The 24,325-nt window shown below is 50.5% G+C and overlaps 1 protein-coding gene across 1 annotated transcript in view; it reads left to right on the forward strand.

Annotated features, from left to right (window-relative positions):
* Positions 1 to 20,465, forward strand: part of Galnt10 (polypeptide N-acetylgalactosaminyltransferase 10) — a gene marked incomplete at its 5' end in the record, with an annotated part of 225,838 nt that extends 205,373 nt beyond the window's left edge. The window contains 5 exon segments of the mRNA XM_005376193.2: positions 2,840 to 2,947; positions 7,395 to 7,616; positions 11,572 to 11,688; positions 15,793 to 15,942; positions 16,545 to 20,465. Coding sequence (XP_005376250.1) covers positions 2,840 to 2,947; positions 7,395 to 7,616; positions 11,572 to 11,688; positions 15,793 to 15,942; positions 16,545 to 16,703 — 756 coding nt within the window. The 3' untranslated portion in view covers positions 16,704 to 20,465.
* Between the last annotated feature and the right edge of the window lie 3,860 nt (positions 20,466 to 24,325).

A 24,325-nucleotide genomic window follows, 5' to 3' on the forward strand; every position in this document is an offset into this window, starting at 1 on the left:
GGCACCTGATCAATATCTCCTGCTTTGAAAATAAACTTCTTGGCTTGGCCTTGACATTAATCTACCATTCGAAGCCCATTATCTCAAGCCCAATGTTCTGTTCTATTGACTGGCTTGGTTCTCTTTGCACCCCCAGGATCAGAATGCAATTGCACTTCTCCAGGCAGCACTTCCGCTAATTGCAGCTCCATGCACATCCCCGCCTGGAAGGCTAGGACAGAGTAGCCCTAGACTCAGGGTGGAGACGGCGGGAGGCAGCAGACCAAGGCGCCTGAGGTGTGAGGCAGAGGAGCAGCCCAGCTGGGCCCGCTGAAGTCACCAAGACCGGAAGCCCGGGCCCCAGCACCCCACTGAGCAGCTGAAGTGGAAAAGGGCTCTCTCTGACAAAGCTAGTGTTGTGTATCCCAACTCCTGCCCCTTATCTACAGATGAGAAGACAGAAATACGAGTACTAGGGCTGGGGAAATAGCTCAGTGGCGTAAGCGCCTGCCTGGCAAGCACGAGGTCATCAGTTCAATTCCCGGTACCGCAAAAAAAAAAAATAATAATAAGTTGTCTAATAAAGAAAAAACAAAAACAAACCAAAAAAAAAATACCAGGGCTAGGGATTTATCTCAGTGGCACAGTGCCTGCCTGGCAAGCGCAAGGTCGTGAGTTCAATTCCCGGTACCAGGAAAAAAAAAAAAAAAAAACAGAAATAAGAGTAATAAAATGTCCCAGAACCAGTGGGGTCCCACCACGGCCACAGCCTTACTCCTGCCCCCTCACAACCATGCTGGCCATGAAGCTGGACGGTGCCAGAGCCTCCCGGGCCTTCCTGTCCCCGGCCTGCACCCCGCACCCCACATAGAGCCACTGTGGTAAAACAGCATTGGCCGTGTCCTCTCCCTCGCTGGGGACTGTGTGAAGATCCTAATTCCGCCCTGTGGCCCCGCCCACCGCTCCAGCTCCCCTCCTGGCAGCCTTCCCTCCGCCCGTGCCCGGCTCTCATGGCAGTGGTGCCCAGCCGGGCCTTTCCGCTCGGCCTGCCCCCAGCCCTCGGCCCTCCCCATGACTTCCGCCTTCCCGCTGTGCAGTCTCACCTGGACACCCCAGCCCGGCCAGTCTCCCTAACCGCTGGGGTAGAGCAGCACCTCACACATGCGCACAAGTGCGCCCAGCCCTCTTGCTGTCCCTCCTGAGACTCCCCTCACCTGAGCCACCTGCTGCCTCTGGGGACACTGCCCCAAGTCGGCCGCCCTAGCAGACGCAGCAGTTACTTCCTCCAAGCTTCTCTGCATCAGGGTTAGAGAGTGGCTCCGCCCCATGGTTCTGCCTGGTTCTCAGGAGGCTGTGGTCCGGGCAGGAGCCAGGGCCACAGACACCTGGGGCTTGCTTCTGATGGGGCACTTCAGTGCCCTTGGCAGGAGGCCTCCGCGCTCCCCCACCGACATCTCATGCACTGCCTTTTTTCTTCTGTGGTGCCGGGGGTGGAACCCAGGGCCTTTTGCATGCTAGGCAGACTCTCTAGCCCTGTGCTGTACCCCAGCCCTCCCTGGATGCCTGCTTGAATATCCTCAATATGGCGGCTGGTGCCCCCAAATCAAGTGACCCCAGAGGGACAGGCACAAGCCAGCGGGTGTTTGACCATCGTTTCTGCAGTATCCTGCAGGGGATGGTGCTCAGTCCTCAGGTGATGTCTTTAGAAGCCACAAGTGCTAGAGGCAAGGGTCAGCAGGGGCCACCCAGGAAGCTCCCTGACCACTCCCCTCCTGTGGGCTCAGGCACCTGGGCTGCCTTATCCACTGCTGTGTGTCCCCAGCATAGTATGTGGCATGCAGCAGAGACTCCATAAATACCAGTCACACCCACAGATTAATAGTTACAGCACCTAACATGCCTACCACGCTGAGCCGTGCCTTGTGCTAAGCACTTCACGGCAAAGTCTCTCCCCATCTCTCACTTAGTCCTTCACATAAGAAGAAACTAGCCTCAGAGAAACACCTCTGGGCCGGGATTTGAAGCCAGGCCCGCTAAGGAGGGTCTGTTGAGCCCGATTCCCTGCAAGGCACGGTACATACTGATGAGGAATTCCCAGCCTGCTGTTAGGCGGTGTGCAGAGTCAGCAGCTCCTCGGAAGCTCCTCCCCGGGAGGGGACTCGGGAGAAGCTTCAGCTCCCCCTCAGCAGCAGGGCGTGGCCCCCCAGACCTGGAGCAGGGAGGCAGATGGGCTGCTCGGGAGACCTGGCTGGCTGCAGAGGCCCAGGGGGAGTCTGCAGAGGCTGCAGCCACGCCAGTAATGGCGCAGAACCTGGAGGCTGCCCCGTTCCCTCTCCGCCTGTGGTCTTGCCTCTGAAGCCAGAATTCTCAACAAGGCGCATCAGCCATCCACGATGGTTCAGAGCTCAGGCTCTGGAGCCCGCGAAAACCGAGTTTAAGGTTTGTACAGGCACATAGTGTAATCCCAGTAGCTGAGGCTGAGGCAGGAGGCTCTCAAGTTCAAGTCCAACCTAGGCAACTGGTGAGACCGTGTCTCAAAAACCTAAAGGGGCTGGGGATGTGAAGGGTCACTGTCAAGACCCTGGTTCAACCCGCAGCACCACCCAGCTCACTCCTTACTAACCCAGCGGCTTCCACCGAGTCTCGGCTGCTCAGTTTCTGCGTCTGTAAACTGAGGCGCAGTGGTCATTAGTGGTCAGCGGCCAGCTATCGTGACCGCTGCTGTCGCCGTATCCGCCCCCATCCATGGTTCTGTGACATTCCAGGCTGCTCCACCCTCTGAATACACTGGAGGACCCTGGCCTTCGAGGGGAGGGCACCTGGGAGGAGGAGACCTCATCTTTTCATCCCTTCCCTGCAGGTGTGGATGTGTGGGGGCCGCATGGAGGACATCCCCTGCTCCAGAGTGGGTCACATCTACAGGAAGTACGTGCCCTACAAGGTCCCTGCTGGCGTCAGCCTGGCCCGGGTAAGGTGGTGGCTTTCCTGGGGGGCGGAGGACAGGGTGGCTGAGGTCCCCTGAGACAGCTGGGGGCCCCAGGCTGATGACCACGAGATGTTAAGATGCACCCCCTTTCTCCCAGTGAAATTCCATCTCAAAGAACGTAGATCCCTGCTTTCCTCACTCACGGGCTGTGTGACCTCCGGAGGACTGCACAACCCCTCTGAGCCTGTTTCCTTGTTGAAAGGAGGCTAATTCTTTCTACCTCTTAACATCACCAGAAGAGTTAAGGAGATGGTGGCGGCATGAAAATTATCTTAGATATCAGCCATAGGACCATTCTGATTTCCGTGTGTTTAGCGCAGCAGACTTGTAATTTCACAGATATTAGCTGGGATAAAGCCAAAGTGGGTGCAAAGAGAGACCGGGTCCGTTTAAGAAGCATGTTAGATAAATATTAATACAGCCGGTGTGGCGCGTCTGGGAAAACCTGAGACAGAGTGTTTAAAAGTTCCTGGGGGAAGGAGAAACCTCTCTCCAAATGTCTCTCCTCGGCGCCCTCCCCGTTTCATGCCAAAACCTATTGCGTCGAACTACTTCACTGCCCTGAAGTGATTTGCAGCCGTCATCGCCCGTGCTCCAAATGGAGATCTGTGAGCCCGAGGTACTGGGGCAGCGGGTGCCTTGGGAAAAAAACAAATCAGGGGACCCACAAAGGAGAATCAAAGAGTGGGGCGATCGCCAGCGGGCGAGAGGCCGTGGAACCCCGCCTGCATCAGCCGGTGAAGACCCGGCCTGCAGGCTTCCAGGGCATCCTGGGCTACGGGAACCGTGCTTGAAGGGAAACGAGGGAAACCGCGCTACGGCAGCGCGCTCTAGTGGTGGAATTCCTAGCGACAGCCTCCCGGCCCCCCGCGCGTTGCCACCGGTCCCACCCGGATCGGTTTCCTGTCCTGCCCGGGTGAGGCTGGAACCGCTTGTCTACTTAACATTCCTTGGCTCCCGGAGAATGCCAGAGAGGAAAACAGCGAAGCTTTTTGTGAGCCCAAGCCCGCGACTCTTCTAGCTACAAGCGAGATGGAGACCAACCCTGAAGCATCCTTTTCCTCTCCAGAGTTGTCACTTACAATTTATAATGCCCCCGATGAAGAAACGCCAGCGCCTCCTGTCTGTTGACTTCCGGATGAGTGCGGCCCGTGATGGCTACGGTAGTAGCATTTGTTTATACAATTCCTGCCAAGCGCCTTACCGCCTTGCCTCAGTCCTCCTGATGTGCCATCTGCACGGCAGGGGTGAGGAGTGAAACGCGAAGCCCTGACCAGACTCGAGCCGGAGTCCAAAATTGTTCCTTAGTGACTGCTGTTGATAATACCAGCGTTAGCGTGGGCGTCAGCATGAACAATCGAGACGGGAAGCGCTTCAGTGCCTGTAAGAATTCAGCATTTAGGCAGTTCAGCCTCTCCTGTCGTGCTGAATCAGTCTTGGGTTTGACTTGAAGAAACCTGGGTGGAGCTCCAGGCCTCCTCCTAAAGGTCTCCCCCTGGCGCCCTGTGCTGTGTGGGGTCTGTGTAAGCCTGCAGGACAGTGAGGAGACTGCCTCAAGCCTGACCTCGACTGCAGCAGCCCCACCCTCATCCAGTGCAGCCCACAGAGAGCGTGCAGGGTATGGAGCAGAGTGTCTGATCAGGGCTCCGGCAGCCGGGTTCCACCACAGCAGCTGAAACACGGCAGCGAGGGGTCTGATGGGGTCCTGGTGGCCCTCGGAGAGCTGGGCGGAGGGAGGCAGGTGTGCAACTCCAGGACAGCCAGTCTTGCTCCATGTGGTAAACTTGCTCAAATCTTTCTTTTCAACCAGGCGTGGTGGTGCACGTCTGTAATCCCAGCACCCAGGAGGCTGAGGCAGGAGGATGGCCGAGAGTTCAAGGCCAGCCTGGGCTACATAGCAAGACCCTGTTTCAAAAACCAAAACACAAACAGAAGAAGAAAATGTTCTTTTCTCAGCCTCTGGGAAAAAGGCTTACGGAGCTGTAACAGAAATGCACACAAACTGGGTGTGGCAGAAGTAGAGACTTCTTCCACAGAGCTGGCCCATCTCGGTGATCCGGGTGCAGCTGGGCCGCAGATGGGATGGGACTCAGGCCTGGGAGGACGTGGAGATGGGCTGGGGAGGTGTCCGAAGCCCTCCAGAGGCCTGAGTCCTTTCCCTGGCTCGGGAGGGTCTGAGAGAATGAATGAGTCCTTTCCTGAGGTCAACTGTAAAATAGTTCAAGACCTGGAGAAATGGCTTCTTAAGCCCCACCTAGAGAATACTGTGATGCGTTGTTAATTTATTCTTTCAAAGAGTATGATCTCTGACTGGGCTGTTTCTCTGTTTTATTTAGCTTTACTTTTATCAGTACCCGTTTGCCGCACCTCATAATTACATTCGTTCTGGGGCGCTGCTAGATGAACATAACACAATGCATCGTTAATTCAGACAGGCAGACAGGCAGACAGTGGGCCGAAGGACTGGGGTGGGTGGACCCGAAAACGAGAGGAAACCCTGTGTTTCAGAGGGACACAGGAACTGTCAGGCGTCCGCTCCTGCGGGCACCATTGTGAACTGGACACACCCTTTGCCATGCAGGCCCTGGTGGTGCGAGGCTGCTCCTGAATTGTTTTCGAGGCCACTGTAGGCTCTGCAGCCCCAGGAAGAACCAGGAGCTGCACAGAAAGTCAGTTGTGTCCTGGTCCCAAACGCAAAGCCAGCAGAACTGGGCAGCTGGGGATTCAGTTCCTTCCCCCTTCCTCAGCAGTCTGCAGGCTGTTTGTATATGAGCTGGGGATGGTTTTTACATCTGTGATCAGTTGAGGGGGATCAAGAGAAGAGAACTTCGTGGTACAAGGTTCCTGGAACTCAGCCACACCCGTCCATTCACATAGGGATGGCTGCTTTCTTTTTTTTTTTTTTTTTTTTTTTTTTTTTTTTTTTTTTTGGTTTTTGGTTTTTCTCCGGTACCGGGAACCGAACTCACGACCTTGTGCTTGCCAGGCAGGCGCTTTTGCCGCTGAGCTAAATCCCCAGCCCCTGGATGGCTGCTTTCTAACCACATCGGGTCTCCAAAGCCTAAAATATTTACTGTCAGGCTCCTTGCAGAAGACATTTAAACATCTGCATACCCCTGCCAAACCCCGGCCCTAGAACCTTAGGGGTGAATAACTGGTAACTCTGCTTTATCTCTCAGAGTAAAATTGGAAGGGGCCCACTTTTGATAGAGCTAGAAGAGCTAAATGTGTGTGTTGGTGGGGAGGCTCCTGACAACATGCAGGGAATTTACCCTGACAGTGCAAAGTGTGCCCTAGGAGGTCAACTGACGGAAGTTCTGGCTGGGCAGTGTCTATGCTGCAGGTGGAACAAGGAATTTTCATCACAGTTACATGTGAGAATTCACTCTTCCTCTGTCTCCAGGTCTGTTCACAAATAGGATGTTTCCTCCCCTGCTGCCTCAACTTACCACTATTAGTGTCATCATTTTCCATTGGTTATCTTTGTGCTTAGTAATATAAGTCACAACAACCTTCAAACATCATCAAAGTTATTAGAGATTCCAGCTGCTGATGAAATTATACCTTTTGGTTACAACATGTAGTTTTACCATGTGACTTGGTCAGAACTGTTTCAGCTGAAAATGACAGAGACCCAAATCAGACTGGCTTAGCAAAAAAGGAATGTAATGGCTCGTAATATTAAAAAGTCTGAGGTAGTTCTGGCTTCAGGTGTGGCTGGATCCAGGTGCTACAGGACCGAGTTCTTTAATCTGGCCCTCACTCTCTGACTCACTGAGTTTGATTTCATCCTCAGATAGGTTTTCATCGTATGACTGCCATGTGGCCCAGCAGCCATGGCTGACATCTAACCCAACAGACCTTACCCAGCAATCCAAGCAGGCACAGAGCAATTCCCCCATAATTTTAGCCAGTTGGGATGGTGTAGGTCTCTGTTATCAATCCCTGCACCCAGGGGCATCTGTATTCACACTAGCTAGGCTAGCTCACATGCCTTTCCCCACTGCATGAACTGGCAGTCAGACAAGGGGGAGCTCCCCAAAGGGAAACTACTAGGAGCTTTCACTGGAATAGAAGGGCATGAAAGGTGGGCAGGCAAAACAAGAGCAGTTCCTTATCCAACTGTAAGTCATGAAACCCTTAAAACATATGCAAATGATAAACTGAAACCGTCAGGCACCACTGGACAGGGCTGGGCTCAGCAATTGCATCTTCTGGCTTTCCATGTACTACATGGCAGAGTGACTCACACAGCCTGGCTACATGGTCTCCGAGCATTGTAATCCGTGGGACGCCTTCATGTCTGTGGCCTTCACTGATCTGCTGTCATCATGCAGCCCATGACTGGAATGCCTAAAATGTGGTGGGACTAGTAGGATCTCCAGTAAATAAGAAAGGCTGACCCCTTCCCCCCGCGTCCTGCCCGCAGAACCTGAAGCGTGTGGCGGAAGTGTGGATGGATGAGTATGCCGAGCACATTTACCAGCGCCGGCCCGAGTACCGCCACCTCTCGGCTGGGGACGTGGTGGCCCAGAAGAAGCTCCGCAGCTCCCTGAACTGCAAGAGTTTCAAGTGGTTCATGACAAAGATCGCCTGGGACCTGCCCAAGTTCTACCCTCCAGTGGAGCCACCGGCTGCGGCCTGGGGCGAGGTGAGTGTGGCGGCTCTCAGCACAGGAGCACCAAATATAAAACTCTTTGCCTTCCTGTTCTCGTTATCCTCATCCTGCTAGGGTTTTTTAAAACTTTGCCATGTAATATTCTACCTACAGTAATATTACAACTTTATTAGCATGAATTTCACTTTTCGTCTTTATGTTATGCAGTGCCAGGCATCTTTGTTGTTGTTATTGGGCTTTTTTGTTGTTTTGTTCGTGTTTTTGTTTTTGTTTTTGTCTTTGTTTTGCCGTGCTGGGGATCAAACCTAGAGACTCATGCATGCCAAGCACACACTCTGCCACTAAGTGACACCTGGGGCCCACAGTGCCAGGTTTAAACGCAGATTTACTTTACCGGGGACAGTGACACATGTCTGCACTCCCAGCACAGGAGGAGGCTGAGGCGGGAGGGTAGAGAGTTTGAGTTCCACCAGGGGAACTTAGCGAGACCCTGTCTCAAAATAAAAAATGAGAAGGTGTGGGTATGTAGTGCAGTGGTACAGGATTCACGAGTCCAGGAACCAAGGGTTGGAAGTAGGGATGGTACAGCTCATCATTGCCAGTGATCCACTAGCAAAATTTTTGCTTCCTGTTCCTATGACCTTATGTTCCAAGAAGCCGAGGCCACGTGAATGAGATGTGCGAGAGATTCACAAGAGGACGTGTGAGGCCGAAGGAAGTCTCAGCCTGCAGCACAGCTCTAAGGAAGTTGGAGGCAGAGTCATGAGGGTCCTCCAACCAAATCACGCATCAGAGGAGCTCAGCGCCCCCCATCAGGCCTGCTGCGCTGTCCCTGCCTCCCTGAGGCAGAGCTGGGAACAGGCTTGGGGAAGACACAGCCACCGGGACCCCAAGTGGTGCCTTTCCATAGCCGCCACGCCCAGCCACCCCTCAGACAAAGGAGACGGGACGACTCAGGGGCAGGAATGACGTGGTGTGACGCAGGACCTGGCGCTGTGCTTACTAGAGAAACAGGTGCAACACACGCTCTACAAGTGTAGGAGAATTTCCAAGCTTGGTGCACAATGGGCGCCCAGAGCCAGGGGAGGGAGAGCAGAGGGTGTCTGCACACTGGAGACCGAAGGATCCAGCCAAAGTCTGAGCTCACTGCAGTGTCCCACGAGAGTCTGTGTGAGGAGGCCGATGGTCTGCGATGGAGGGCTGAGGAGTCTGCTCCGGAAGCCAGGAGATGACGTCCGAGGTGAAGGCGAAGACTGGAGCTCCTCTGAAGAAACAGAAGCAGATGTGTCCTTCATTCCCCCTTCACACCCTCCAGACAACAAGCAGCCCTAGGGTGGGCCCTCAGCTGAGCTTCTCTCACTCAAGTTGACAGTCGTTAACCAATCCACCCCTTGTCAACTTGACAACCAGACACATTCCTTAACCCAGTCTCCAGATACAAAGACACCAAATTCCACCCCACACGTTGTAACTATCCTGCATAAAAACAGAAACACACGGACTTCCTCCCCCCGGTAGAAGGCCAGTGTTCTTAGGATGCCGTTTGCTCTCATGGTTTCATAACCTGAACATTATAACACAGGTTTAACAACCCGTAAGAACCAGTGTTAAGTCTGTCGACATTATATTCCATTAGAACCATGTTAGGGGAGAAACAGAATGATTACAATGCTTTGCTGAGCATGGTGGTGCATGCCTATAATCTCAGCAGCTGAGGCAGGGGGATTGTTACAAATTCGAGTGAGTTTAAGGACCGCCTGAACTGCATAGCAAGTCCCTATCTCAAAAAGACAAAAAAAAAAATTACAATGCTTGTTTCTGGGGGCTGGGGATTTAGCTCAGCGGCAAAAAGCGCCTGCCTGGCAAGCGCAAGGTCGTGAGTTCGGTTCCCGGTACCGGAGAAAAAAAAAAAAAAAAAAAAAAAAAAAAAAAAAAACAATGCTTGTTTCTGTAGCTCATCATGGGGTCGTAAATGGTACTTAGAACTGCCTTCTTCCACTGCCCAGTCTGTATTCCCTTGGCCTCCAGTAAGCACCGCAGCAGGTCCTGCTTCTTTCCCTGGTGGAGTGACCTGCACCTTCATTCCTGAGGGCTCTGCACCATTTGTCCTCCTACCTGGGTTAGGTTGTTACAGTTTTCCACTGACTTTAATAACAGAGTGTGGTACTACTAAGAGCCACCCTAGGGGATCTCCTGCTCTCCACATATATTCTTCCTTTCCTCCACTGTGGAATTATAGTCCAGTTTCCCCTTGATAACCTGGGTCAGTCACCCTGACAACACTGTGATTCCCTTTTCAGCTTGTTTCCTCAGAGTCATGAGGAGACCAAAATGACCAGGGGGCGGTCTTAGCTTCCAGTTCAAGGTGTCATTGTGCTTCCCCGCTCTGGAACTAAGACGTCTAAGCCAGCAGAACATAAGGTCATAGCAACAGGAAGCAGAAATTTTGCTAGTGGATCACTGGCAATGATGAGCTGTACCATCCCTACTTCCAACCCTTGGTTCCTGGACTCGTGAATCCCGGCCATGGAAGACACAGGGCCATAAAGTGGACGCTGATTCAAGGCATATACAGCCTTTTGCAGAGCCTTGCCCCAGCCCTGCAAGCTGTTGTCACCCAGCTGGCACCTTAACTGTGTCTTCAAAACACCATTCTGCGTTTCTGTCAATCCAGCCGCTTCTGGATGGTGAGAAACATGGTAAGACCACTGAATTCCATGAGCATGGGCCCATTGCCTCACTTCTTGTAAAAGGTGTTCCTTGGTCAGAGGCAATGCTATGTGGAATCCCATGATGGCAGATAAGGCATTCTGTGAGTGCACAGATGGTAGTTTGGCAGAAGCAGTACGTGCAGCAAAGGCAAATCCATATCCAGAATACGTGTCTATGCCAGCGAGGACAAAGCACAGTCCCTTCCATGATGGAAGTGCTCTGATATAACCAACCAGGTCACAGGTTGATCACCGCGGGGAATGGTGCACATCGGGGACTCAGTGGTCTCCACTGCTGGCATATCGGGCATTCAGCAGTGGCTGTGGCCAGATCAGCCTGGGTGAGTGGGAGTCCGTGCTGCTGAGCCCATGCATGACCTCCATCCCCGCGGCCATGGCCACTCTTCTTGCTGAGACACCATCCTAAGTGCCCGAGCGCTGTCCAGTGCCCAAGCAAGTCACCTACTGTGGGCTTCTGACCCCCAGCCCCTCCTGCTGACACTGAGGGATGTGGGCCACTGCTGTTCGTTACGGCGTGGCTGGGGCTGCATTCTGGCCACCCCTTGCCGTGCACGTGCCCTAGAAGGCAGCAGTCCAGGACCACAGCCCAGCCAGACGTGAGGAGCAGGCCTGTAATCTCAGCACTGCGAGACTGAGACAGGATGGGGCGTTCAAGGCCGGCCCGAGCTACATAGCAAGTCCCTGTCTTTATTTATTTATTTATTTATTTATTTTTTGAGATAGGCTGGCCTTGAGCTATGCAGTTCAGGCTGGCCTTGAGCTCACTTATGTAGCATAGGCTGGTCTTGAACTCGCAACGATCCTCCTACCTCAGCCTCCCGAGTGCTGGGATTACAGGCATGCGCCACCACGCCCGGCCAAGGCCCTGTCTTTAAAAAACAAAACAAAGCCAAAAGGACCCTACAGCAAACATTTTATGTCCTTTTCTAGTGGTTTCTGAGGTATGGTCCCTGGGCCCCCACCCCTGCATCACCTGGAATGAGGGTCACAATCGATTCCTGGACCTGGTGGCTCCAGTTCCCAGGAGTGGAGTCAGGGAGCCCCCATGACCACCTCCCCCTCAGTGTACCTCTCCTGCCTGACTCTGGGTAGTGACCGTCCCTGCTGAGTGTCCTTTCAGGAGAGGCGAGCACACCCCAGCGGCCCAGGGCAAGCCTCGTGAGGACAGTCCCCAGCTCAGCCCATCTCCCTGCCTTGGTGTCCCCGTCAACCTCAAGGGACCTCACTGATCCACGCCTTCCCTCTTCCCCTCTCAGATCCGCAACGTGGGCACAGGGCTGTGTGCGGACACGAAGCACGGGGCCCTGGGCGCCCCCCTGAGGCTGGAGACCTGTGTCCGGGGCCGCGGGGAGGCCGCCTGGAACAACATGCAGGTAAGGGGACCGAGCAGGGGCTCGGCGGGCCTTGGCACTCTCTGAGGCTGCAGCGCTCACAAATTCAGGAGGCAGAGGCGGCAGTAGTTTCTAAGAGGGTGGACGTCAGCCAGTGAAAATCTCTGAGATGAGTGGTTGGGCCCAGCAGCTGCCCCACGTCCTTCACTGAGGGAGATCCCGGCCCCAGGTCGGGGAGAGAGAAGCCGAGTGGGACCAGACCACACTGGCACCAGACCTGGGGGTACAGGAGGCCGCCGGGCTGTAACTGCTGACCCTCATGGGGAAGAGCCAGACAGGACGTGGCGTCTGAGGTAAATCCAGGCCTGGGTGACTTCACTGAAGAATCTACCAAACATGTGAGGAGACTTGGCCAAGTCTAGAAAGAAATGCTTCCAGAAAAGGAGGGAGTGCTTGCCAAGTCATCTTGTGAGACCAGCGTTACCCTCGTCCCCAAACCAGACTAAAACGTTGTAAGACCCGCCGTACACCGACATGTCATGGGCATGGATTAAAGGCACTGGAGAAAATTTTAGAACGTTGCGTTCGACGGTGTAAAAGGTCAATACATTGTAAGTGTAATTTGTCTCAGGAATGCATACAATTTACCATATTAAAAAACTAAAAAAGAAAAGGCAGATTAATACCTCAGTACACCCAGAGAAAGCATTTTTAAAAAAACCTAACATCCATTCCTGGCAACCAGAAGTAAAAAGGAAGTTCCTCAACTTAATCCAGAAAGCACCTGACATCACGCTTAATGCTGAAAGTCTAAATGCTTTCTCCTAAGAAAGAGATGCCCAGTCCCATCATTTCTACTTCACACTGAATTAGTGGCTCTAACCTGTTCAGCAAGGAAAGTAAAATAAACACATCCAAACGGGAAAGGGAGGAGGAAAACTATCTATAGACTATATGAGAATGGATGTAGAAAATTCTGTTGAGTCTACAGAGGAGCTTCTAGAACGAATAACTGAATCTAACAAAGTTACAAGACACAGAAATCAATCATATTTTTATACTAAGTGTACAGAATCTGAAATTAAAGTTAAAAGCAAGCATTTTCTGTAACATGAAAATATCACTCAGGGGGCTGGGGATTTAGCTCAGCGGCAAAAGCGCTTGCCTGGCAAGCGCAAGGTCGTGAGTTCGGTTCCTGGTACCGGAGAAAAACAAAACAAAAAAAAAAAAGAAAATATCACTCAGGTATATTATGATGAAAATCCTGTGGCTGAGAGAAAATTTGAAAATTATAAAATATGAAAATTATAATTTATTTGAAAATTATAAAATTATTGAAAATTATAAAATATTGAAAATTATAAAATATTGCTGATAAAAATTAAAGGAGGTCTAAATAAAAGGAAGATATATGTTGTGTTCATAGGAAGACTCAAACTGATATCAGTTATTTCCAAACCAATATGTAAATCCAACACGTCTCATATCCTAATAAACTTCTTTATAGAATGGAAAGACTGACTCTAAAATTCATGTGGAAATGTGCAGGACCTCGAGTAGTCAAAACAACTTTCAAAAAACAATACAAGGTTCAAGGACTAAAGCTGCCTGATTTCAAGTTATGCTGTAAGGCAATAACCCTCAGGGTGGTGTAATACTGACATTTAAAAAATCAGTGGGACAAAATAAAGTCTAGAAGTAGATCCACACTTATAAAGACAACTGATTTCCTTTAAACACAGGCATAAAAGCTGTACAATGATGAAAAGATAGTCTTTTTAACAAATGGTCCTGGAAAAATTGGATATCCATATGCAAAAAGGAAATCAGTATATACCTATACCGTATACAAAAGTTAACTCAAAATGGGTCATTATCTTAAACATAAAATCTAAATTTAAAAAGCTCTTAGAATGGGAACTAAGGAAGTGCAAAGGAAAGGGAAAAAAGAGAAGGAAAAAGTAGAAACAAAGCTTTTGTAATTAAGAAGGGGAAAAGGGGTTGACGGTAGAGGAGGGGAACGGAAAAAAAGAAGAATCAAGATCTCTCATGTACACCTAGGTACAGATTTCCTAGGATGAATGTGATCATTGTGTACATCTAAGATGTACCAATAAAATTAATAAAAGTAAATAAAATTAGATGCACTAAAATTTTTAAAATAAAAAGCTCTTAGAAGGAAATACAACCAAAGGGATTCATGATCTTGAGTGAAACAATAATTTCTTAGACACAACACCAAGAATATGGCAGGGATGTAGCTCAGCAGCACAGTGCCTGCCTGGCAAGCACAAGGTCCTGAGTTCGATTCCCAGTACCCCCCCAAAAAAAATCTAACATCAAGACTGTAACACCAAAAGAAAAAAATTGAGTTGGACTTCTTCGATATGAAAAACAATTCTTTAAAACAGTGTGGAGAAAGTAACAAGTCAAGCCACAAACTGGGAGAAAATGTTTGTAAAGCATATATATGATAAAAGATTTGTTTCTAGAATATATAAGAACTCTCTGAAATCAATAATAAAAGAAAAATAATTAATGGTCAGAAGATTCGTACAGATACATTGCCAAAGAAGGGATGGCAAAAACATTAAAATTCTTGGCTTCATTAGTTGTTAGAGAAACGGAAATGAAAATGACAATAATATATCCACGTGCCTGTTATAAAAAGACTGGCCCGGGCCATGCTTCTGGGCAAGCAGTGACAGCCACCTTGAAGAACAGTTTGCCAGTTCCGTAGAAAATAAAACATTGATCTCTTATGTGAGTCAGCCATTCTAACCTTGGATATTTATCCAAGAAAAGAAAATATGCCCCTACAAAGGGTTGTACACCTACGTGTATAGCAGTTTTCTTTGTAAACGTCAAAATGCACACCTGTAATCCCAGCACTCAGGAAGCTGAGGCAGAAGGATTGCTGTGAGTTTGAGGTCAGCCTGGGCTATATAATGAGTTCAAGGCCAGCCTGAATCACATAGTGAAACCTTGTCTCAAAAAGACACACAAAAAAATTGTAAATAGCCAAAAACTGGAAACAAGCCAGATGTGCTACTACAACAAATTGCAGTGAAAGTAGACTGAGTAAAAGAAAGAGAAAAGAGAATACACATACTGAATGATTCTTCTCATATTAAAATTCTAGAAACGGTAAGCGAATCTCTCATGGTGAGGAGGGACAGGAGGAGAACACTTCCAAGGAGCATGGAGACACTTTGAGGGTGGTGGCTGTGTTCATTCCCTTGATTGTGATGCTGGCCTTAGGTAGAAATATATGTCAAAGCAGACTGCACTGGTCACTTTTTCCGTTACTAAGACACAATACTCAAACCCACAACTTAAAGGAGAAGCAGCTCAGGTACTCACAGTTCCGGAGGTTCAGCTCATGGTCAGCTGGCTCCAAGGCAGAAATGCCATGGCAAAAGGGCCTGATGGAATAAAGCTGCTTATTTCATGGCAGCTTGGAAGCAGAGCAGGGGAAAGGGGCCGGGGACCCGATATAGTACCTGACGTCACACCTTCCTGACCCCACAGACGCAGACACACCCAGAAATGTGCTTTACCAAGCCAGCTAAGTCGACAGTCCTGGTAACTGACACATATACCACACTGTACACCTTGAATGCATGCAGCTTATTGTGTGCCAGTTATTCTTCAACAAAGCTTCTGGGACAGAAAGACAAAAAAGCTTCTCAACTAAATGCAGTATATAGGCCCAGTCTGGACCCTGAGCCAAGCAGAATGTGAAAAGAAGTTGACAGGGCAATCCGAGAGTCCTCAGCTCTGCTCACCGGATGACAGGAGGACCTCATCACAGCGTACCACCGTGGCACTTGCTGAAGTGCTCAGACCTGACTGGGATTTGCTTCAAAAGGATGTGCGTAGGGGTGGTGACAGGGTAGGGCTGGAGCAGGACTAGCCAGGAGCTGGCTGATGAGAACAGGAGGGATGGCCCATAGACTGTTTCAAATTTTCCATCATTTTAAAATAGAAAGGAGAAGGAGCTGGGAATTTAGCTCAGCAGCACAGTGCCTGCCTGGCAAGCGCAAGGTCGTGAGTTCAATTCCCGGTACCAGAGAAATAAAATAAAATAAAAAGGAGAAAAAAGAGGGCTTCACGACCACTCCCCTGCTGTCCCCGTGTGCACAGGTGTTCACCTTCACCTGGAGAGAGGACATCCGGCCGGGAGACCCTCAGCACACCAAGAAGTTCTGCCTGGACGCCATCTCCCACACCAGCCCTGTCACCCTGTACGACTGCCACAGCATGAAGGGCAACCAGCTGTGGAAATACCGCAAAGTAAGTCAGGCCAGCCGTGGGCAGGGAGCAGGGCCACCTGCGGCATGGTTTTGTTTGTGGTTTTGTTTGTTTTTGTTGAGCAGGGGATCAGACCCAGCACCTGCCTCATGCTAGGCCAGCGCTCTGCCCTGAATTGCATTCCCAGCACTGAATTCTTTTTTAAACAATGCATCGCCTCGTTGCTTCTTCCCACAGAGCCCTCCCCCTCGTTCATTTGTTTCCCGATTTTCCTGGTGCTCAAGAGGAGCCAGGAATTCACATTTCTATGTGAAATCTCAAATGTTGGCAACTGAGAGCATTTAAATGGAAAGCAAAACTTATACCGAGGACCAGTGAAACTTGGCTGGAGGCGGGCAGCGTGGAGGCCCAGACCGGAAGCAGCGAGGGTCACTCCTGCCCACGCCCAGTAGTCAGAAGGCAGTCCCAGGGCAACATGAGCCGCAGGGGAGGCCGGGCAGCGCCTGGCCACGTGCCCGGGAGGAGGACCAGGAGCGGGAGCCCTGCCTGGCCAGCGGCTTCCTTGTTTCCTCACTCCTGTGACTGTTGCTGTTGTTTGTTCCCGTCCCCGGCGCCTCCTGCCTGATGACCTCCGTGTTTTACAGGACAGGACCTTGTTCCACCCTGTAAGTGGCAGCTGCGTGGACTGCAGTGAAAGTGACCACCGGATCTTCATGAACACCTGCAACCCGGCCTCCGCCACCCAGCAGTGGCTGTTTGAACACACCAACTCAACAGTCTTGGAGAAGTTCAACAGGAACTGATGCTGCAGTCCCCTCGGCGGGCCCAGTGGGCCCCCGGCACTCACTACGGCCCTTCTCTCCCGGGGAGGCCGGGTCCTGTGGGCGCACGGCGTCACGGTGCTGGCCGGGGGTGGAGGGCGAGGAGGGCTGCCGAGGCGGGAGCCGGGGACCGCCTGTTCTGCAGTCCTGAGTGGGGGGCAGGGTGAGAGCAGCGCCCACGGGAGGCAGAGCCTGCTCTAACTCCCACCGGGGAGGCCTTTCCAGCTTGGTCACCCTGTCCCCTTGCGCGGTATGTGGGGGAATCCCAGGGAGGCCCTAGGCCACCCAAAGATGAGTGCAGCCCTGCTGCCCAGCCCTGCGGGGGCTCTCCTACACAACAGTGCTCAGAGATAGAGATAAAGGCCAAGTCTGCCTGCCAGGGGCAGCTTTTAGCACCAGGCACCACCTGCGCCAGACGGAAGAGAAACCCTCCCTGGGCCTCCTGGTCCCTGCCTGTGCCGGGGTGACTGTCACTGTTGCCCAGCTTCGGCCTTCTCTCTCAGTCCCACGGACCTCGGTCTGTGGCCACACCTGGAACCCTCAGAGTTTACACCTGAGCACTGGCCACCTGCCAGGTGTGGGTCAGGAGAGGGCCCCAGACCTTCCGCTGCAGCCATGGGCACTCGGGATGTCCCCTCTGGCTCTCTGGGTACTTGAAATGCCCACTCCAGTACTCTCCAGACACAAGGAAGGACAGTCCGGCCACCAGCTTTTGAGGGCTCATGCAGTGGCCTTGGGCCCATGGGGAAGGCCGAGTGGCCCTCCCAGCCAGCCGCGCTGTGTGGGTTCCCCTGATCCATGCTTCCATGTCTTTCTCGCTCTCTCCGAGGCAGCTCCCCGCCTCCGGAGAGGAACGGGGGTGCCGCGAGGTGCTCACCTCCCAGAGGGTGGAGGCCTCGGCGATGGGCCACAGGCAAGACACAAAGCCTCTGGCTTCACCGTGGCTTTAGTTCTCATAGAACTCTAGCATTTCTCAAGAACTCTGTGATTCCATCACAGACTAGAATGTTCCATAGGATTCTAGCGAATGGGCTTCTAGAATGCTGTGATTCAAGCAGCAGCCAGGTGTCACACAGTCAGGGCAGCCCCAGGCCCAGAGGCTCTCTACATCCCAAGGTGAGAGGCCTTGGGAAGGGAGTGGTGGGGGACCTTTGTCGATCACTTGACACCAGAGGCTTTGGTACCACACAGTCTCAGCAAAGACAGGGGCCCTGGAGCCTCATGTGAGTGGAGAAGGGAACCCGATGTCCCACGACCAGAGGAACACCCAGCTCCATGCCAGCCCTTGACGTTTACCTTTCACTGTTTAATTACACATCAGGCTTCCAGAGGGTTCCCAAACTAATCGCATTTCTGTACCAACCCGCCACCCGCTGATTCAGAAGTGAAAATCACATTTCACAACGATAGGTTCCACCAGCTGGCCCGGAAAGTACTTGAAATCAGTATTCCAATCAGAGTTGGGTCATTTGGTTGTACCATTAACCATTAAGTGACTGAGACATAAATCTGCAACCAGAGCCACAAATCTGCCTCGGAGATGCTGGCTGATCTCAAAGCCATCCGTTATCGGGGAGGGAAAAAGGGAGGGATCGCCGTCCCTGGCCACCCCCACCCAGATTGGATGTGTAGCCGGCAAAGGACCACTCCCACTGCAGCCCTGCGCTTGCAGAGTTTGCTTGTTGAGGCCTCCTGCCTCTTCCCAGATGAGTGCTATACCTCCAGAAGCGGCCCCCCATGGAAAGGACTCAAAAGATGGGGCTCCTTCTAGAATCTAGAATGAGGATAACCAGAGCACTGCGATTTGGGGACCTGAATCATCAGAGCGCAATGCAGCATCATTCAAGTAAAAACTGTGCCTTTAACAAAAAAAGAAAAAAATGCAAATGTACAGCAAATTTCTAAACTTGAACCATTTCCTAGTGCCTTGCTCGACAAACGTACAGGGGTGGGGCAGGGGGAGGGGAAAGTTTTGGTGGTGTGTGCAGTTCCTACCGGGTGAGTGTGTTTCTCCGTGTCTCGCTGCAAGCAGGAGGTGTTGGACCCAGACCAAGGTCTGAGACCGAGTGGCCCCCAAGGGCAGAAGCCAGAGTTGTACCCATCAGGTGAGGGACACTTCAAATTGAAGGGCGGCTCAGCAGCATCTTTAGTCCATGGCCTCAAGGGCCTCCGAAGCCCCTGAAAGCACGCTGTGTGTTGCCTCTTTGAGCCCTGTTGGGGGCCACGCTTGTGGTACCCCATTCCGAGCTCCAAGCAGTGTACCACTTGTCCTTCTCCATTAGGGTTAAAATGTACAGCGTGCGGGCTAGATTTCCAAACGGTCTCCTCCAAGCGGGTGGCAGCATTCTCAGCAAGATCAGGATTCCTGTGGATTGCAGGAGCGCAGACCTTCCTCTTCCCTGACCTTGGGTTCTCCTCTGTGGTCTGGTTCACACTGTAAACAGAGTTGGACGCATCCGCTGACCTCCGGTGTCTGTCCTTGCGGAGTTCTCACCACTAGGTTCTGACCCTTGACCACGCAGGGCAGAATTTTATTGTTCAATTCTGTTGACTGATTGCAAATACTAAGCCCCTTGTTTTGACCTCATTTTTGGAAACCACCTGTCTCAAGGATTCAGGTCTCTGCTCCTATCCCCGCTGATACTCAATAAAACTCAGCCTGGAGCCTGTAGAGATGCCACTAGCCAAGTAACAGGTGAGCGGATGAGCCCCTTTTCCTCAAAAACTTATTTGGAGGAAGTCACAAAACTGAATGTGACTAAAGGTATGGTGACCATGTGACCCGCCTTTCAAAGGAGTCCTCCAGAAGCGTTGAGAATGCAAGGAATGCTTGTAAGTGCAAGGCCGTTGGAGATGTTCGCGTTTGCAGGTGCATATATGAAAAGCACTCTGTCCTGTGCCTCCACTTCGAGCTTTCAACTGTGAAAACTAGTCCAGAAACTATTGATTCTTCCCTTCAGGAAGAACTAGCTCAGAGGCAGAAGGGGGAAAATCCACAGAAGAGACCTGAGCAGGCATGTGATGTTAGGGCCAGAGAGAAAAAGCAGTTTTGTGGAAGATGCACCACATAGATTTCCAAAGTCCGCAGTACATTCACTCTTCAGAACGCCTATCTTTTTGAATGTCTTCTTCAGTTTAAGAACTAGGTGATGTCCTTGAAAATGGCTTCAGATTTCTTTCTGTGCATCTCCATTATTCTAGTCTCTCGAGCCTCAGAAGAATAGCAAAGCACCTACAGTAGTAACCGAGAAACTGGGGTTCCTGGCTTCAGTGGTCCCTGGTTTGTTCGGGCTGGGTGATCCGGCATAATTTCTAGAAGGTCAAGAACAGATGGGGCACAAGGACTGCAGTTCTGTTCTGGAATCCTTTATCTCCCTCACTGATGGACTGCAAAAAAAAATCCAAGTAATGCTTTAGTTTAAAAGTGATCTTGAGCCGAGGCCCACTGCCACCTGTGGGGGAGTGGGACCCATGTCGCAAGGGACAAGGTCATCTTAAACTCTGCACCCAGACTGGCTTTGGTTCTGCCGTGCACCCTGCTGGCTTGCTGGCTTGAAGGCTGGGGCCCCTGGGCACTGCAGGCGGGGGAGCTTGGGGAATTCAGGCACAAATGATGTACAGAAAGCTGAAGGCCACCAGCCTCTCTCCTCCCGCCTGGGAAAGTGAGCCTTTGTGAAGCAGTGACTTCCTCTATGTGACGGTGACTGTGAGCACTGTTGAGTAAACTTGCAGACTTTCTCTAAAGTGGTCTCTGGTGTCTTCCTGGCCACGTGCTACCCTCCTCCTCCTCCTCCCGACTGCACACCTACTCCATACTCAGGCACTCTGCCAGGAACTGGGGAAAACGCACTGCTAGGGGCTGGCCTAGAGCTACAGGATGACTGCACATGCAAGTAGGGCTAAGAGAGCTCCTTTAGAGACTGGAGTGTGTGTCACAGCCAGAATAACCAGTGAGCCAAAAGAGGAGGGAGCCTGAACTGAGAGGGCACTGGGAGAAGAGAGTTCCTAGCAGAGCCTGTGCAAAGGCCCTGCGGCAGGAAGGGCTTCCTGTGTTGTAGGAGCTGAAGGCAGTGACCTCAAAGAGTTCTGAGGGGCAGCCCACAGAGCTCTTAGAGACCACATCCAGGAGCGAGGGAGTTTGGGAAAGCAGGGACATTATGAAAAAGCTTAACTCACTCTGATGCTTGCCCATTAGCCACAAGTACTCATTGACCAAACATTTCTATGCTGTTGAGTTAGGTTTGTCTAACACCAGGTTGTAGAAAAAACACTGGCTCGCCCACCTCTGCGAAAAGCACAGGGAGGGAGAGGTTGTGCAAGGCCTACCGCCATCTAGGCCTCAGCTCACAATAGAGTGACAAGATTTTTGCTGATGCTTGGAGCTTCGCCTGTGGTCCCCAGGGTGAGTCTTGGGAGGGTCGGGGCAACCATTGCAAAAGCTACCCTGTCTTGTCACTCAGATACCACCAGAGGGCGCTGTGGATCCTGACTTGGAGACGGGTTACTCTAGCCAGGTCCAAGCCTACGACAGAGAGGGTCTTAGTGGTCCTCAGACCCTGAGAATGCCACTTCCAGTTCCTGCTTTTACAGATATGAAGTCTCAGGCCCAGAGAAGCTCCTGACTCAGAGTGACAGTGGTGACAACCCAGGTTTTCAGGACCCCTGCTCCCCTGTTGTCCTCAGTACTTCCAATTTAGAGCTTTGTAGACAGGCAGGGAGGTATGATTTTTGAAGCCTTTTGTACCTGTGTGTCCCCATCCTCTTAAGAATTCGTGAATCCAGTAATACAAAAAATTAACTATTCATTCAGTAAAAACGTATCAAGTACCTACTGTATGAGAGGCACTCTGCTAGAAACTTAAAGATTGTACAAGCGTGAGCCAAAACGCACATACTCTCTGTCCTCGCAGGGCTTACAGCCTAGCAGGAAGAACAGACATTAGTCACGGAGTCATTGCAGCAGGTGTACAGTTAGGGTCCCGGGGAGTGCTGCGAAGGAGGAGGACGCATGAGACCTTGGCCTTAGCAGGGAGGTCACAGGTCATGCACAGCCAGCCAAGGTCTTGGCATGAAGCCCCCCACTAGGGGCAACGGAGTCTGACAAAGGGCTATTTGAGAAGTATGGCTGGGGTTAAGAAAACAAGCAGGAGGCGTGAAGCGCCGGAGGACTAGCAAAACTGGGGAGAGGGCCTCCCGGCAGAAGCTGCTACTGAAGGAAGAAAACTGCAACCACCGCTGCAACAGGGAGGGATGCAAGGACGACCTTGTCCTCTGTCCTCCTCCGTCTCCCAGGCAGCTGCCCTCGGTGCCTCCGGCTGTCTAAGTCCAGTAAGTCAAATCCACATGAAGAAACAGGAAGTACTGGTCAAGATAGCTACACTGGTAAATATAGAAGACAGTATAAATGGAGTTTTCCTTCGTAACCCACTGTCTTAGTTACTTTTCTCATTGTTGAGACAAAATACTCAACACCCACAAGTTAGAGGAGGAAAGGTTTATTTCAGCTCAGCTTGTAGAGGGTTCAGTCCATAATCCTCTGGCGTCAAAGCAGGGCGGCAGGGCAGAGGCATCACAGAGGAAAAAAAGTCCACAGCAAAGCAGGCAGGAAGCAGCAGGCAGCAGCAGCAGTGTCTCTACCTTTCTCTTGTATCCCAGCCAGGCCCCAGACCTTTTGGCTTGTGCCACCTACACCCAGGGTGGGGCTTCTATCTCAGTAAATCCACTCACCACCCAGAACTATGCTAATTCCTATCAATGTGCTGACTTAGTACCACACACCCTTAATCCCGGTATCACAAACCCTAGATCCAGCCAGTTCCAAAAAGGCTCACCTATGAGCACATGTTTGGGGGAATATCTAGATACAAGTCCGTAACTCCCTTTTTCCTCCTATTTGATTCAAAAGAAAACTGCCCAAGTCAGTCTGTTGATGGAAACACAGTGTATGAAGAAGAATGTGATTTATATGATAAACGCACAAGGGAGGAGGGGAAGAAGTACTAACATAGAGTTGGCGTTATCCAAACTAGAATGTTTTTAAATAAGATGTTAATTGTAATCCCTAGGGCAATGGTGGAGAACATAAATCAAAAATACATACAGTAACTAAAAAAAGAAATAAAATGGCACACTAGGAATTCGCTATTTAGCACAATAAAACCAAAGGGGGAATTGGGAAACGTAAAAGGTACAAGGGGGCCCAGTCTTAGAGCACTTGCCTAGCATGCAACAGGCCCTGGGTTCAATTCCCAGCACTGGCAGAAAAACAAACAGAACACATTAAAATGGCAGAAGTAAATCCTTTCTTCTCAGTAATTACATTAAGTGGAAATGGATTGGATTTTCCATACAAAAGGCATATAGGTTGGCCAAATGAGTTTTTTAAATGTTCCAACTATAGCTGTTTACAAGAAACCCCCACCTTAGATTCAAGGGCACATGTAAATTAGAAATTAGCGTAGCCAGGCATGGTGGCGCACGCCTGTAATCCCAGCACTTGTGGGGGAGGCCGAGGCAGGAGGATCATTGCAAGTTCGTGGCCAGCCTGGGCTACAAAGTGAGCTCAAGGCCAGCCTGAATTGCATAGCAAGGTCCTGTCTCAAAAAGACAAAAAAAATAAAGTTGGAAATTAGAAAATTAAAAAGATATTTCATACAAGCAGTAACTTTAAAAAGGAGCTAGAATGGCCACAATAACTTGAGATAGAAGAATATGAAAATACAACGTATCAAAATTTGGAGTACACAGAAAAGCAGTGCACAGAGGGAAATATATAGCTGAAATGTGTACATTTAAAAAGAAGAAAGAGGGGCTGGGGATTTAGCTCAGCAGCACAGCGCCTGCCTGGCAAGCGTGAGGTCATGAGTTCGATTCCCAGAACCGGGAAAAAAAAAAAAAACCTAAAAAATAATAAATAAATAAAAAGAAGAAAGATTTAAATCAGGAATCCAGTGTTTCACCTTCACTTAGAAAAGGAAAAGTAAACTAAATGGAAACAGAAAAAAGAAAATAATAAAGGTTAGAGCAGAAATCATTGCAGGTAATTAGAAAAAAAATAATAAAACCAAAAGTTTTTCCTTGAAAGAAAGTAAATGGACAACCTGTAAAGGGAGAAAATATTCTCCAATCATATACTTGGCAAGAACCTGGTGTCCACAGTCTATAAAGAACTCTTACACAATAGTAAAAGGCAGCCTAATTAAAATGGGAACAAAAATTTAAACACATTTCTTCAGAGGAGATACACAAATAGCCATGAACTATATACAAATAGTACATGAGAAGCTTTCAACATTAGTCACTAGGGAAATGCAAATTGGATATACAATTAGATGTTCTGGGGGGCTGGGGATTTAGCTCAGCAGCACAGCACCTGCCTGGCAAGCGCAAGGTCGTGAGTTCAATTCCTGGTACCGGAAGAAAAAAAAAAAGTAAAAAAACAATTAGATGTCCCATCTGCATATGTCCACACTGTGGAATACTATTCAGCAATTAAAACATATAAAAGACTAATACATGCTAAAACAGAGATGAACCTTGAAAACATCAGGCTAACTGAAAGAAGCCAGATTTTGTTTTGTTTGAAAAAATGTTCAAATTCAACT

This window comes from Chinchilla lanigera, unplaced genomic scaffold, assembly GCF_000276665.1.
Source record: "Chinchilla lanigera isolate Chin_1 unplaced genomic scaffold, ChiLan1.0 scaffold00007, whole genome shotgun sequence".
Classification (NCBI taxonomy): Eukaryota; Metazoa; Chordata; class Mammalia; order Rodentia; family Chinchillidae; genus Chinchilla; species Chinchilla lanigera.